At 38.7% G+C, this 12,198-nt stretch overlaps 1 protein-coding gene across 6 annotated transcripts in view; it reads left to right on the top strand.

Moving 5' to 3' along the window:
* Window positions 1-12,198, top strand: part of PPM1B (protein phosphatase, Mg2+/Mn2+ dependent 1B) — a 70,951-nt gene that overhangs the window by 40,736 nt on the left and 18,017 nt on the right. For 5 of the 6 annotated variants that reach the window (XM_034953042.3, XM_034953041.2, XM_034953044.3 and 2 more), the window contains one exon: window positions 5,393-5,510. In XM_034953042.3, the coding sequence (XP_034808933.1) occupies window positions 5,393-5,510 (118 nt within the window). Of the gene's footprint in view, window positions 1-5,392; window positions 5,511-9,859; window positions 9,917-12,198 lie in introns of those variants that run through there. The other variant, XM_034953043.3, reaches the window with a different exon arrangement.

The raw sequence follows: 12,198 nt of genomic DNA, 5'->3' as shown, positions 1-12,198 counted from the left end.
GTAGATTAACTCACTTATCCATTGAAAGGATGCTAGTTTTTGAGAATTTTGACTCGACCCTTCTGAATGAGGTTTAAATATTTCTGGTGGTATATCTTCACTTGCTAGCTTTTATCAATTTAGAGTGATTAAATGTTCATGTTGATGGTGTTAAAAGATTCTAGATGGCATCCTAGAATCTCAGAAATGAGGAATGATAATAACAGACAAGAAGTTGGGGCCCATGATTCATTCAATGTTAATGGAAGCTGACCATCATAGTTCCTTCTAATGGAGCTGCATTCAAATTGAAATCAGTTTGGAGGTTTGAATTGAAACAAAACAGACTTAAAATTATTTTTGAACCTTTGAAAGTTACTTATGGAAACCTTCATTTCTGTTTACCTTCGTAATTTTGTCTTTCCATTTATTTGTATTGTCAAAGCAAGGGTTAGCAATAAGATCAAATATAATTACTTTGAATTTACTCAGAAAAATTGTAAGTTAAAAATTCATGGAAAGCACTTAGCGATTGCACAGTAGTTACCTGCTTTAAGAGGAGAGGAAACATTAATAAGTAGATGTTTCCCTGATAAAGAGATTTAAATGAAGTCCTAGTTTTTTCTAACACCTCCATCACTTGTCATACTTTCATAATTTATAAGCACTTTTATCTTAACTCATTAAATCTTGGGAGGTTATCATAATCATAATCGTGGTAGTATTAGTAAATTATTGCTTTCTGTAAGCCAAACGCTATTCTAAATACTTTACATATTTTAACTCATGTAATTTTCACAACCATATGAGGTAGTTAGGATGATGAGGTCAGGAGATCGAGACCATCCTGGCTAACACAGTGAAACCCCGTCTCTACTAAAAAATAGAAAAAATCGGCCGGGCGTTGTGGTGGGCGCTTGTAGTCCCAGCTACTCAGGAGGCTGAGGCAGGAGAATGACTTGAACCCGGGAGGCGGAGCTTGCAGTGAGCCGAGATCACGCCACCGCACTCCAGTCTGGGTGACAGAGCGAGACTCCGTCTCAAAAAAAAAAAAAAGATAAGCATTTTTCAGGGTTGCCAGTTAATATTAATCTGTAAGTGTTGGATGACTGTGGTCAGGTATTATCCTATTTAAATTAGGTATTTGACTCGAGGGGAGAATGGGAGCTAAGAAAGCAACCCTCCCATTTTATTTCCAATGCTGGCATTTATGGTGTTTACTGCCAACTAATTTCGGGTTGTTTAAAATATGTAACTGCCACATGCATAGCTTTTCATAACTTGTAAATGATACATACTTATTAATCCTCATAGTAACTTTCTGAGGTGAACAAAATAAAAGTTTTTTAAATTTGCAAGTAAGGAAATGGAGGTTGTTTGATATTAAAAGATATCCATAAGTCATATACTTGGTGAGTATTGAGGCTGAGACTAGTTTTCTGACTCAAGTTTAGTATTTTTGTTAACAGTATTTCCCAGAAGGGTCTGATAAAATAAAGAAGAGTGTGTGTGGGTGTGGGTGTGTGGGTGTGTGGGTGTGGGTGTGGGTGTGTGTGTCGGGGTGTGTGTGTGTGTGTGTGTGTAAGTGTCTGTCTGTTTCGGTTTTCATGGTCTGAGAAATTTTTCCCCAAGGGAAACATTAAGACTAAATTTTTTTTGTAACAGAGATGTTTGAAGTAAAGTGATTCCCCTTGATGTTTCTGCTTTCCAGTCTCATCTCACTTAGGGAACCACTGCTCATGGTTTGCTGTATATCTTTCCAAATGGTTCTCTGTGATTATTGATAGAAATGTATAAACGTAAAATAGGATTTTTTCTTTTTTTCTATTTTATAGAAAAAGATCATGCTATGTTTGTTACTTTGTCACCTGTTTTGTTTTTCTTAAATTATAAAAGTCGGTATTCTTTTAAATTGTTCTTTTAAAACATTATTTGATTTTCCAAAATTTCATTTATATACCAGCTACCAGAAGCCTATTTATTTTAAAACATGAGATAGTACCTCATAGTTGGATAAAATTGAGGGAAATTATCATTTTCCAAAGGCAACATCATTCTATATTAATTTATATAACATAGAAAATGTAACCCCCTCAATAATTGTTTAGTTCTAAACTCAGGAGAATTGCTTGAACCTGGGAGGCAGAGGTTGCAGTGAGCTGAGATCGCGCCATTGCACTCCAGCCTGGGCGACAGAGTGAGACTCTGTGTCAAAAAAACAAAAACAAACAAAAAACTGTATCAGATTGTTTTCTGTTTAAGTTCAGGTGCCCTTATTTATGGCAGGGGCACTGGCTTCTTTGATCTAGTACTATGATTATTAAGACTGTTAACTGCTGTGCTGTTGTAAAAAGTAAAAAGAATATGTAATAATCAATTTTTATATGCAGAGCTAATTTCTTTAGTTATCCAAACTGGATTTAGAAAAAAAAAAGTTTTATTTATGGACTTAGTGAAAACTTTATACTGATTATACAAGGATGATTTGTCTCTAAAAAACAATGGCACAAAGGAAAGGACCTTTTCTGTTGCTGTATAACAGCTACTGAAACATATTCATACTTGGTGTTTAGGGGAAAGCCATCTTTACATAGAAATAGAAGCAAGCCAGGCAAGGTGGCTAAGAAGCAACATCACTGAAATCACACATGCCTGAGATGTAAATATAAATTATTTCCCTTAAATGTCTTTGGAGAACCATAAATTTATTGGAACTCTCTTTCAATTAATTTTCCAAAAGTATTTATATTTTATAACTTACAAAAATCGAATGGAAATTAGATAAGGAAATGTTCCACAATGCTCATGTTGTTGTTACCAAAACTAAAAAGGGTTAAAAGAAATTAGATTTCTAAAAGTGTAAGGTGTTAATTCCGTTTATGCATAAAATTGCTTTATAAAGTGTAATTATGCTTGATTCTTTTTTTGTTGTTGTTGTGTTTTAGAAAGCGTGTCTCACTATGTTGCCCGGGCTAGTCTCAAACTCCTGGCCTTAAATGATCCTCCTGCCTCAGCCTCCCAAACTGCGGGGATTACAGGCAGCCACTATGCCCAACTGTTTGATTCTTGAATATCCATGGTGTACTTTAAAATTATTTTTAATTAAAAATTTTTGCTTGAACTGCCCTTATGACATTTATACAAGTATATTCATATAACCAAACACATACAGTATTTCTAATATAAAAGTTTTGGTGGGTTTCATTAAGGAATGAATTAATTTGGCCAATTTGGAAATTGTTGTTTTTCCAGATAACCGGGAATCTAATGAAATACTCATGTTGGTTCCTTGTTCCAAAGCACAACAATCTGTGACAAGTTAATTTATTTTGAAGTCTTCTGAAGACCCAACCTTCACTGCCTTCAAACTTTACTCCCATTGAATTAGGAGGTGAAGGCAGAAGTTATTCAAGGCCACCTGTCTTTTGGGCTGTGTCATGTAGGTTCTGAAAGGCACAAGTCTGAACCGAGCCATGCCTGCCTAGATTCTAACCATAATAACTGAAAAGACTAGAAAGGGTGTGGTCTTGGTTTCTTTCACTTGAGTTGGCAAATTTGGCAAACACTATCAGACAAAATAGCCTACCACCTCCATTGACTTTGTTTTTTAGAGTGAACAGAAAAAGAAAGTTTGAAAAAAATCATTATTCCAAGAACAGTTTCATCTGCTCCTGCTCTTAGAAACTCAGTTAAAGTAATATACCTTTAGAAAAAGTAATGAGAACGTATTTTTAATTGATTGCACATAATCTCATGGTACTAGAGTAGTATATATTATATGCTTTTTTTTTTTTTTGAGAGAGTCTTGCTCTGTTGCCCAGGCTAGAGTGCAGTGGTGTCATCACGGCTCACTGCAATCTCCACCTCCCAGGCTTAAGCGATCCTTCTACCTTAGCCTCCCGAGTAGCTGGGACCTGGGACTACAGGTGTGTGCCACTAAGCCCAGTTAATTTTTGTGTTTTTTGAAGAGACAAGGTTTTGCCATGATGCCCAGGCTGGTCTGGAACTCTTGGGCTAAAATAGTCTGCTCGCCGAGGCCTCCCGAAGTGCTGGGATTACAGCCATGAGTCACAGTGCCTGGCTTTATGCTTTTTTTTTTTTTTTTTGGAGACAGAGTCTCACTCTGTTGCCCAGGCTGGAGTACAGTGGCGCAATCTCAGCTCACTGCAACCTCCACCTCCCGGGTTCAAGTGATTCTCCTGCCTCAGCCTCCTGAGTAGCTGGTATTACAGGTGCACGCCACCACGCCTGGATAATTTTTGTATATTTGTGTAGAGATGGGGTTTCACCATTTTAGTCAGGCTGGTCTTGAACCTCTCACCTTGTGATCTGCCCTCCTCAGCCTCCCAAAGTGCTGGGATTACAGGCGTGAGCCACCGTGCCCAGCGTATGCTTCCTTTTTAACATAGGTAATTTGTGATGGTGTGGTTAAAAGGGAGAAATAAAATATGTCCTTAAATTAACTATTTTAGCCACTTTATAAAGATTCTGAAACTACTTGCGACTGTATAGCAATCTTATGTCTTTTCTTTTAAAAGTTATCACATGACTACAGTTGGATCTCAGTTGTCCAGTTACAGTCCACCCTGTTGCTGTGCCCTCTGAATAGTTTCTTGTATTAATAGTTGTGGGGCTGGGCGCGGTGGCTCATGCCTATAATCCCAGCACTTTGGGAGGCTGAGGTGGGTGGATCACCTGAGGTCAGAAGTTCAAGACCAGCCTGGTCAACATGGTGAAACCCCATCTCTACTAAATATAAAAAAATTAGCCGGGCCTGGTGGCCGTCACCTGTAATGCCAGCTACTCAGGAGGCTGAGGCAGGAGAATTGCTTGAACCTGGGAGGCGGAGGTTGCAGTGAGCCGAGATCGCGCCATTGTGCTCCAGCCTGGGCAACAAGAGCGAAACTTTGTCTCAAATAGTAATAATAATAATAATTGTTTAGTTTAGTATTTTGGGTATTCTGCCGAATAACAATTTTCAGCTATGTTAAATTCATGGAGTCGTAGCATTGCTCTGAGGCAGTTTAAAAGCTAAGCTGGAAAACATTTGCATATGTGTTTGGGAGGATCCATTGTGGACTTAAGCCAGCTTGGGAATAGACAATCTTGAGTGGGAAATAGTTTAGAAGATTTAATATGTATTGAAGATATCTTCATTTCTCAGACTGGAATGGCTGCGGGTAATAATAGTTCACCAGAATTAAAAATACAGAAATGCTTACAGATCTACCCATACTTAGACACCTTGTTTCTTCAAGTTGTGTTTTTAGTAGTTCATTGGAATAAAAATGAACGTGTTAAACATAAACGTTCTGGATGATTAAATAAACTATAATTGCTTAAAGTATTTTGAAGTAAATAATAGTTGATTGTAGAAATACAATTTTTTCTCTTTTTTTTCTTTAATACACAGGGAAGTCGAGATAACATGAGTATTGTACTAGTTTGCTTTTCAAATGCTCCCAAGGTCTCAGATGAAGCGGTGAAAAAAGATTCAGAGTTGGATAAGCACTTGGAATCACGGGTTGAAGGTAAGACAAATGCTTTTTAAAAATATAGACAGGCCAGGCGCGGTAGCTCATGCCTGTAATCCTAGCACTTTTGTCGCCTGGGCGACACACCAAGGCTCTGTCTCAAAAAAAAAAAAAATTTAGAGAGGGAAAGTATTCTTTTTGTTTATCAAATGATTATTTTAAAATTTCCTGGTCAGGCGCAGTGGCTCACACCTGTAATCCCAGCACTTTGGGAGGCTGAGGCGGGCAGATCATGAGGTCAGATCGACACCATCCTGGCTACACGGTGAAACCCCGTCTCTGCTAAAAATACAAAAAATTAGCCGGGCATGGTGGCACACACCTGTAGTCCCAGCTACTCGGGAGGCTGAGGCAGGAGCATTGCTTGAATCTGGGAGGTGGAGGTTGCAGTGAGCCGAGATTGCACCACTGCACTCCAGCCTGGGCAACAGAGTGAGACTCCATCTCCAAAAAAAAAAAAAATTCCATAGGACAAACAAGTATTTCAAAACAAGTCCTTGAAAAAACACATCTATCTGTCTAAAATTTACTATCTTGGACCAATTTCTGGGGATTTATTGACAGGGAGAAGACAAATATGTCTGTTTCACCACCAAAGAGAAACATAATTTGAAGGTAGTTGGTTAGAGCTTGCTGGTTTATTTTTTTCTTTCTTTTTCTTTCCCTGCGTACATTCCTAGTAGTAAGTGGAGAATCCAGTGAAATTTCCCCTAACAGTGTCATGAAAACAAGTACTCTTAATTCCACTAATACTAATTCTCCCTTCTCGGGTTAATTATCATTGGAATTCATTACGGTATCCTTTCCCTTTTATTGATAGAGTTAACATTAGTGTTTCAAAAGATTATTTTACATATTTTTTTAAACTTCATTTGGCAATAAATTTTTTTTTTTTTTTTTGAGATAGGGTCTTGCTCTGTTGCCTAGGCTGGAGTACAGTGGCATGATCTCAGCTCACTACAGCCTCAACTCCCTGGGCTCAAGTGATCCTCTCACCTCAGCCTCTCCCAAGTAGCTGGAACTACAGGCACGTGCCACCACAGCTGGCTAGTTTTCTTTATTTTTTGTAAAGATGAGGTCTCACTGTGTTGCCCAGGGTGGTCTCAAACTCCTGGACTCAAGCAGTCCTCCCACATTGGCCTACCAAAGTGCTGGGATTACAGGCATGAGCCAGCACAGCCAGCCTAATAATTTTAAACATACAGAAAAGTTGCAGAAGTATTACAGGAGCTCCCATGTACATGTAGTATCCTTTACCTAGATTCCTTATTTGTTTATGTAACACCACGTTTGGCTTATCTCTATATATACTTTCTGTAACATTCTCATTTTCTCTCTCCCTCCTTCCTTCCTTCCCTCTCCACCTCTCTCTCCTCTTATTCCCCTGCCCCCCATATTACTAACCTTTTTCCTGAGCCAAATCAATTGAAAGTTGCAAATATAATATATCAGTACTACTTAATAAAACGAAGATTACGTGACACTACATAACTGTAGTATATCCATAAAAATTAGGAAATTGACCCAGCACGGTGGCTCACACCTATAATCCCAGCACTTTGGGAGGCTGAGGTGCACGGCTCACGAGGCCAGGAGTTCGAGACCAGCCTGGCCAACATGGTGAAATCCCATCTGTACTAAAAATACAAAAATTAGTCGGGCGTGGTGGCAGGTGCCTGTAATCCCAGCTACTCCGGAGGCTGAGGCGGGAGAACTGCTTGAACCTGGAAGGTGGAGATTACAGTGAGCCGAGATCATGCCACTGTACTCTAGCCTGGATTACAGAGCAAGACTCCATCTCGGGAAAAAAAAAATTAAGAAATTAACGTTGATACAATATTACTGTGTAATCCACAGATCCCATTTAAATTTCCCTAATTATCCCAGTAATGTCATATGTAGGTCCAGGATGCACTCTAGAGCATGTGTGCTGCATTTAGCTGTCATGCCTCTTTAGTCTCCCTCAATGGAAAAAGTTCCATAGTCTTTTTTATTTCTGTTGACCTTGACATTTTTCAAGAGTACAGGTTTGTGGAATGTGCAGCTTGGGTTGGCTGATGTTTCCTCTTGATAAGATTTAGGTTATACATTGGCAGGAATACTGTGGAAGTGATTCTAGATTCTTCTCAGTGCATCACAATCAGGGAGGCATGTGATGTTGATTTATAATGTTAACATCTTTTGTGACTTGCTTGGGTTGTTGTCTTTCAGGTTACTTAATTAATAATTATGTTATACCTAATAAGTATTTAATAAATATGTTATACTTATTCATAAGTATTCTATGGGGAGGCACTTTGAGATTGTTAATAACCTATTGCTCATTAAGATTTTAGCAGATAGTTTTAGCATCCATTTGCGATTTTTGCCTGAAGAATGATAGCCAACTGGTGATTTTCTGATTCTGTCTTTTTTTTTTTTTTTTTTGTGATGGAGTTTCACTGTTGTTGCCCAGGCTGTAGTGCAGTGGCGTGATCTTGGCTTACCGCAACCTCAGCCTCCGGGGTTCAAGTGATTCTCCTGCCTCACCCTTCTGAGTAGCTGGGATTACAGGCATGTGCCACCACACCCGGCCAATTTTGTATGTTTAGTAGAGAGGGGATTTCTCCATGTTGGTCAGGCTGATCTCGAACTTCCTGACCTCAGGTGATCCGCCCGCCTTGGCCTCCCAAAGTGCTGGGATTACAGGCGTGAATCACCGCGCCTGGTTTAGTCATTCTTTTTATATGTATTAGCATTTTACTGCAAGGAAAAATGTTCTTTTCTGCCTGTTTGTTTATATGAGCACAGACTCACGGATTCCTGTTCTATTCATTGTATTATCAACTGTTTCAGCCAATGAGAGCCTCTTAAAACTTGTTGTAGCGTCTTTTTGTCCTGCCTGCAACTATACAGTACTACAGGATTTATTATAGTTTTCTCCCTTTTCATATTTATAACTCTCTTCTACAGAAAGAAACCTGTCCTCTACTGTCAACCCAACAAATCTGTCACGGCTAACTCTCATGCATATGCCTTCCTCACTTCCAAATTGCCCATCCCAGTTCACCCTATAGCCATCCTAAAGCTATGCTTACTGTGGTTAGGCGTGAATATCCCATTCTGGACCAATTTGTGGCCACTATTTCCCCCTCCACTCCCTGAAAGATTTGTTTTGCTTAGCTAAACAAATCCAATCGTGTTGGACAAAATTATTCAGGAACATGAGAAGGGAGAAGCTAGTCTGTTTATCTTTAACATAATTGCTGATATGTTTGAGTTTAAATCTGCCGTCTTTCGTGTTTCATCTATTTTTTTTTTATCCTCCATTCTTGCCTTCTTTTAGATGTATTCCAGTTCATCCTAGGATTTGCTTATTAGTTACACATTCTTTAAAAAATTCCATTTAGTAGGCCAGTCATGGTGGCTCACGCCTGTAATCCCAGCACTTTGGGAGACCAAGGCGGGCAGATCACGAGGTCAGGAGATTGAGACCATCCTGGCTAACATGGTGAAAACCCGTATCTACTAAAAATACAAAAAGAAATTAACCGGGCGTGGTGGTGGGCGCCTGTAGTCCGAGCTACTCAGGAGGCTGAGGCAGGAGAATGGCGTGAACCTGGGAGGTGGAGCTTGCAGTGAGCCAAGATCCTGCCACTGCACTCCAGGCTGGGCGACAGAGCAAGACTCCGTTTCCAAAAAAAAAAAATTCCATTTAGTAAAAAGGAAGAAATTTAGTGGTTACCCTGAGAAAATGAAAAATTTTCAGTCTTAAGTCCCTTTTCTTTTTTTTTTTTTCTTTTCCACTTTCAACCCTGAGAAGCTAAGTATCATAATATAACCTTTTGGTTTTATATATGCTGTTTTTAAGATATGAAATTACTTTTTATAAAGTTAGATTGTCAATCTTTTTTCTTTTCTTTGTGGGAGGACTTTGATATCATACCAAGCTCTTCCACTCAAGGTTACATAGTTACCTGTATTTTCTCCTAACACTTTTATGTTTTGATTCTTTTTTTTTTTTTTTGGAGAAAATACATTTGAATGATATAACTTACGATGATGGTATAATAGTTTGTTGTATTTGGCCATTTTGTATATAGTATAATAGCTTTGTTGGATTTGGTCATTTTGTATATAGTAGGCCACAGTAATTGGTGAGAGTTTTGAAGTGTGAAGATGTGTGATTTCTAATATGTAATTACAATTAAAAGTATAAAACCAAGAAGAGAGTCTTTTGCAAATTTGGAGAATGGGGATTTATCTTTTCTGTCTCTACAACTATCTAGCTATGCACCCTAAACAATGTGCTTAAAGTTTTTTGTGCACCTACAATTTCCTCAGCCCTAAATTAATCTTGTTTTTAGGTCTCAATGCTTTTGAGTCTCAATGAGTCCTGCTTTGAGGGTGATGAAAACGTGAGAAACATGTAAGAACACATTGAAGATTATGTCAGATGCGGTCATATTCTTATTGATAATATCATTAAGAGGAGCTGTTTTTATAGGAGTTAATATTTAATGATAAATTGTAGTATATTGGGGTTGCAGATTGCTGACTATAGTTTATCAGAAGGTGGGAGGAATTCTCTTAGTTTCCTTCTTCCTCATTCATAAAGAAACTGGGTAGTTTTTATTTTAGGAAGAGCTCTCTAGTTTGGTCAGCTGGCTGTTATGTGAACTTATCCAACTTGCTTAACCCCTCAAGGCACCAGTTTCTTTATTGGAAACTAAAGATAAAAACACCAACCATAGAGTTTTTTGTTTTTTGAGACAGAGTCTCGCACTGTCACCCAGGCTGGAATGCAGTGGCGCGATCTCGGCTCACTGCAAGCTTAGCTGCCCGGGTTCACACCATTCTTCTGCCTCAGCCTCCCAAGTAGCTGGGACTACAGATGCCCGCCACCACGCCTGGCTAATTTTTTGTATTTTTAGTAGAGATGGGGTTTCACTGTATTAGCTCAATCTCGTGACCTCGTGATCTGCCCGCCTCAGCCTCCCAAAGTGCTGGGATTACAGGCGTGAGCCACTGCGCCCGGCCCCATAGAGTTTTTTTTTTTTCTTAAATAAATTGTTACAAAAAAAGCTTATTGATGACACTTGTTAAAGATGGTAAGGCAGATATTTTTTCGGGGGTGGGGGGGGCATGGCAGTAGATATAGGGACCACTATGATAGAATCTTGCAGTGGCAGAAAGAAATTAAACTCAACTTGGGGTCCCATAAAGATAAGTGGAATTTATAACTAAGGAGCTGAGTGCTTGAAGGGAGTGTCAGTGGATGGAAAATTATTACTAAGAGGAAGCATCAACATAAGGGGTTTCTGGCTAAACTGACTTGATAGCATGGCAGGCCAGGCTAAAATATCCAGAGTGGTCATATATCAAGTGTGTGGGGGTTTTCAGTAAACTGACTGAGCAGGATTCTCATTCAGCCTGGTTTCTACAAGGACAGAGAGGGAGCCTAAAGGTCTGCTAGTCAGAAAGAACTCAAGAGTCTTGCTGAAGGTTTGGTCCAAGCAGAGAGTTTTTGTCAAAATAAATGAGAATTATGTTTGTTAAGCACCTATTATGGTGCCTAGCACGTAAGTCCTCAGCAAACTGTAACTTTATATGAACTCTTAACTTCTGTAATAGCCACATTTTAATTTCTTAAAGGTGTGGTCAATTCAGTTTAATATGAGTTAATAATTTAATATTAATTTTCTTCTGCATAGTTAGTAACTTTCTAAAGTATATATTATATAGGAGAGATAACAAATATGTAATATGATCTCTAGGGCCTGTAGCAAATAGTTATTATTAATCAGGAGACAAAATTGTTAGCTAGGCAGCCACTACAAATCAATTTAAGTTGGTACTTAAAATGTAACTTCACAGTAGCTTACACCTATAATCCTTGGGATGCCGAGGCAGAAGGATTGCTTGAGACTAGGAGTTCAAGACCAGCCTCGGCATCATAGAGCTACAAAAAAGTTTTAAAGATTAGCTGAGCATGGTGGTGCACACCTGTAGTTCCAGCTACTTGAAGACTGAAGCAGGAGGATCACTTGAGTCCAGGAGTTTGGTGTTACAGTGAGCTATGATGGCACCACCGCACTCCAGCCTGGGCCACAGAGTAAGAACATGTCTTTAAGAAAAAAAAAAAGTAACTTTTTATTTGTAAAGCAGTGTTCTTCAGGAGCATTGTGTTTCTTCTGGGGTTTTAAATCATGTAATATGACATTAAATTTTGTGGTAAATACATTCTGGTGTACTTGGTAAATCTGTGTATGCTTTTAATGATGACTGGTCAGGTGGGAAAGGAATAATATTAAAATAAACAGGGAATAGTAGTTCACCTAAATTGATGAATTATATATTTAATGATTGCTTTCTACATACAGGTTTACTCAGTGTTTATTGAACATGTGTCACTGAGGATATAGCAGAAAAAGAAATCTCATGGAATTTGTATTCTAGTAAAAACCTATTTTTTTAATAGACAAATAAAATTGAGTAAGTAGAGAACAACAAGGAATATTGGTTAGAAATGTCTCTGTGAGGAAGGACGTTTGAGCAGCCCTGCATGGAGAGAGAATATCTGAGGGAAGAACATTCCAGGCAATGAGAACAGCAAAGACTAGGAGGGAATGTTCTTAGTGAGTACAGCTGGGTTAGAATAAGCCAGTAGAAAACTAGAGGAAAATTAAGAGGTTTGTAGGAGGCG

The sequence above is a fragment of the Pan paniscus genome, chromosome 12 (genome assembly GCF_029289425.2).
Source record: "Pan paniscus chromosome 12, NHGRI_mPanPan1-v2.0_pri, whole genome shotgun sequence".
Classification (NCBI taxonomy): Eukaryota; Metazoa; Chordata; class Mammalia; order Primates; family Hominidae; genus Pan; species Pan paniscus.
This window is presented reverse-complemented; position numbering and strand designations above follow the sequence as displayed.